The 2,367-nt window shown below is 40.5% G+C and overlaps 1 protein-coding gene across 1 annotated transcript in view; it reads right to left on the bottom strand.

Moving 5' to 3' along the window:
* Nucleotides 1-1,982: 1,982 nt before the first annotated feature.
* LOC122151684 (phosphatidylinositol-binding clathrin assembly protein-like) overlaps nucleotides 1,983-2,367 on the bottom strand; it is a 12,083-nt gene continuing 11,698 nt past the window's right edge. The window contains exon 10 of the mRNA XM_042783080.1: nucleotides 1,983-1,989. Within this exon, the coding sequence (XP_042639014.1) occupies nucleotides 1,983-1,989 (7 nt within the window). The remainder of the gene's footprint in view (nucleotides 1,990-2,367) is intronic.

The following is a 2,367-nucleotide window of genomic DNA, read 5'->3' on the forward strand; positions in this document are numbered from 1 at the left end:
TAAAGATTTACTGCCTCAGAAACCCAAAGGGGGTCGCTATGAGTTGGAATGGACTCGATGGCAGTGAGGTTTGGTTTTTAGTTTTTGTTTTTGTATCTAGAATGTAGGAGCCCTGATGGCACAGTGGTTAAAGCAGTTGGCCACTAACTGAAAGGTCAGCAGTTCAAACCCACCAACCATTCCCCAGGAGGAAGATAATGCGATCTGCTTCCATAAAGACTGACAGCCTTGGAAACCCCATGGGGCAGTTCTACTCTGTCCTCTAGGGGGTGCTGTGAGTTGAAACTGACTCCATGGCTGTGGGGTTGGTTTGGTGTTGGAATCTAGAATATAAATAGTAATTAAAACCATCTTCATCTAAGACCAGAAATGAAAGAGAACATTCAGTGAAAATGCCCAAGGATACAGAGGAGTTGAAACATGTTGGAGAGGGCAGCTAGAAGGTTTGAGGAGAAATAATGGAGTAGAAAATGAGGGCAGAGAAGAGATCGAGGACTGTAGGAAGGGTGTACACCTTCACTCAGAGTGACATAAGAGCAGAAGAACGAAAACAACACCAGCACTTACTACTGATCAGGCCTTGGTCTAAGCACTCTGCAGGGATAGGCTGAACTCGGAACGCAACCCTGTGAAGCTAGGTAAGCTGAGGCATGCGGAGTTACGTGATCTGACCAAAGTCACACAGTCCATGAGTTGCAGAATGAAACTGGAACCCAGTACCCTGGCTCCATGGCCAGCAGTTTTAAATTACAGTGATTTAAGGTGGGAAAAAAAAGTGGTTTCAGCTAGCTAAATGATTTTCAACAGAATTGGTTCAAACAATGGTGGACAGATACTAAGTGCTGCAGTTGGCTTGGTCTGTTGGTCATCAGGCCTCCTAGGCATTTCAAATAGAATAGTACTTCTACTCCCCCTGTACTCTTCCTGGGATTCACATTCACAGTGGACTGATGCCACAGCTTGTGCTTATAACCACTACATTTCAGTATCTGCTAGTATCTGCTCTAAGCAGCAATCATTCCCAAACCATAGTGACCCAGAACAGTGACAGTAGTTATTCTTCTGGGAATAAAGTAAATGTAAATTATTGCTATGCATCTGATTTTAGTCATGATTTTACTGAAAGGACTTATTATGTTCCTCATAGTTTTGGTCAAACTTACCCATTGAAGATGCAGAAGGTATGGCCACTTAAAAAATAAGGTACCAAAAAAAGAAAGAAAGAAAAACAATATTTAAAATAAATACAGTTTAAGTCTTTAAGTTAAATTAGGCACAAGCTTTAATCCAAATACATATAAGCCCTGTGATGATACAGCTCATTATCACATGGATCTGTGTCTCGAACAGAGAATCAAGTAATACTATTGAAACACAATTACCCATTAAAAAATAACATAGCTGCCTACGAGCAGTCATGTGCTAGTAAATGTGTAACAATCAGCTCGGCAGGAATTAAAAACAGGCCTTCTTTGTGGTGCTTGGCCATTTCTGTGGTATAAATCCTCCCGCTGCAGCCATTTCAAACTACGAACATGACATCAAGCAGCTCACAGAGGTCTCCATTTTTAACAGCTGGCTCTCATAAGCTGCTTTGAGCTGGCTCCGGCGTCCCTGAAACTAGGAGGTAAAGTCTCCCCCATCTCTGTTCATGAGACAGCGTTTTACATATTTCAGGTATATGCCTGGAGAAGTATTCTATGAGAAATTATAATTATGTATTTGTTCTTTTCTGTTTTTAAAGGCAAAGATTGTAGCATACTATCTTTCGATCTACACCTTGTCTTTTTTCATGTAATAGTACATCTTGGAGATCATTCCTTTCCAGTAAATAAAAGACAGGACAATCCCTTACTAGTAACCTTTTATTACATTCATTACAATGTTGCAATGAATATCTTTGTTCACATGTCATTTTAAAACTGGGAGCCTGTATGTTGGATAAATTTCTATAAATGTAATTTCTGGTTAAAGACTCTGCTTCACCAACTGGCAGCAGACAGAGCAGGTGGTAAAGCAGCGGAAGAACTAAAGATTCCAATCCTGACCCGAATTATTCTCCACATAGTCACATAATAGTGTCATTATTACCTGCAGACCAGCCATCGCTTGCTAAGGCTGTCACACCTGGAGCATTTGGTGTGGAGGGAACCAACGCCTGCTGGTCAACAGAGTGTTCACCAAACTGATGATGCCCCCTGGAAAATAAATAAAATCACATATATCCTACTAAGCTAAACCTACATTCTTTTTATTATTATTATTATTGTGATTTGGGTAAAGATTTACAGAGCAAATTCACTTTCCATACAGCAGTTCACATACACTTTTTCCCATAACATTGACCACAGTTTACCACAATGCAAC

The sequence above is a fragment of the Orycteropus afer genome, unplaced genomic scaffold (genome assembly GCF_000298275.1).
Source record: "Orycteropus afer afer isolate SDZICR_OR568_19922 unplaced genomic scaffold, OryAfe1.0 scaffold00647, whole genome shotgun sequence".
NCBI lineage: Eukaryota > Metazoa > Chordata > Mammalia > Tubulidentata > Orycteropodidae > Orycteropus > Orycteropus afer.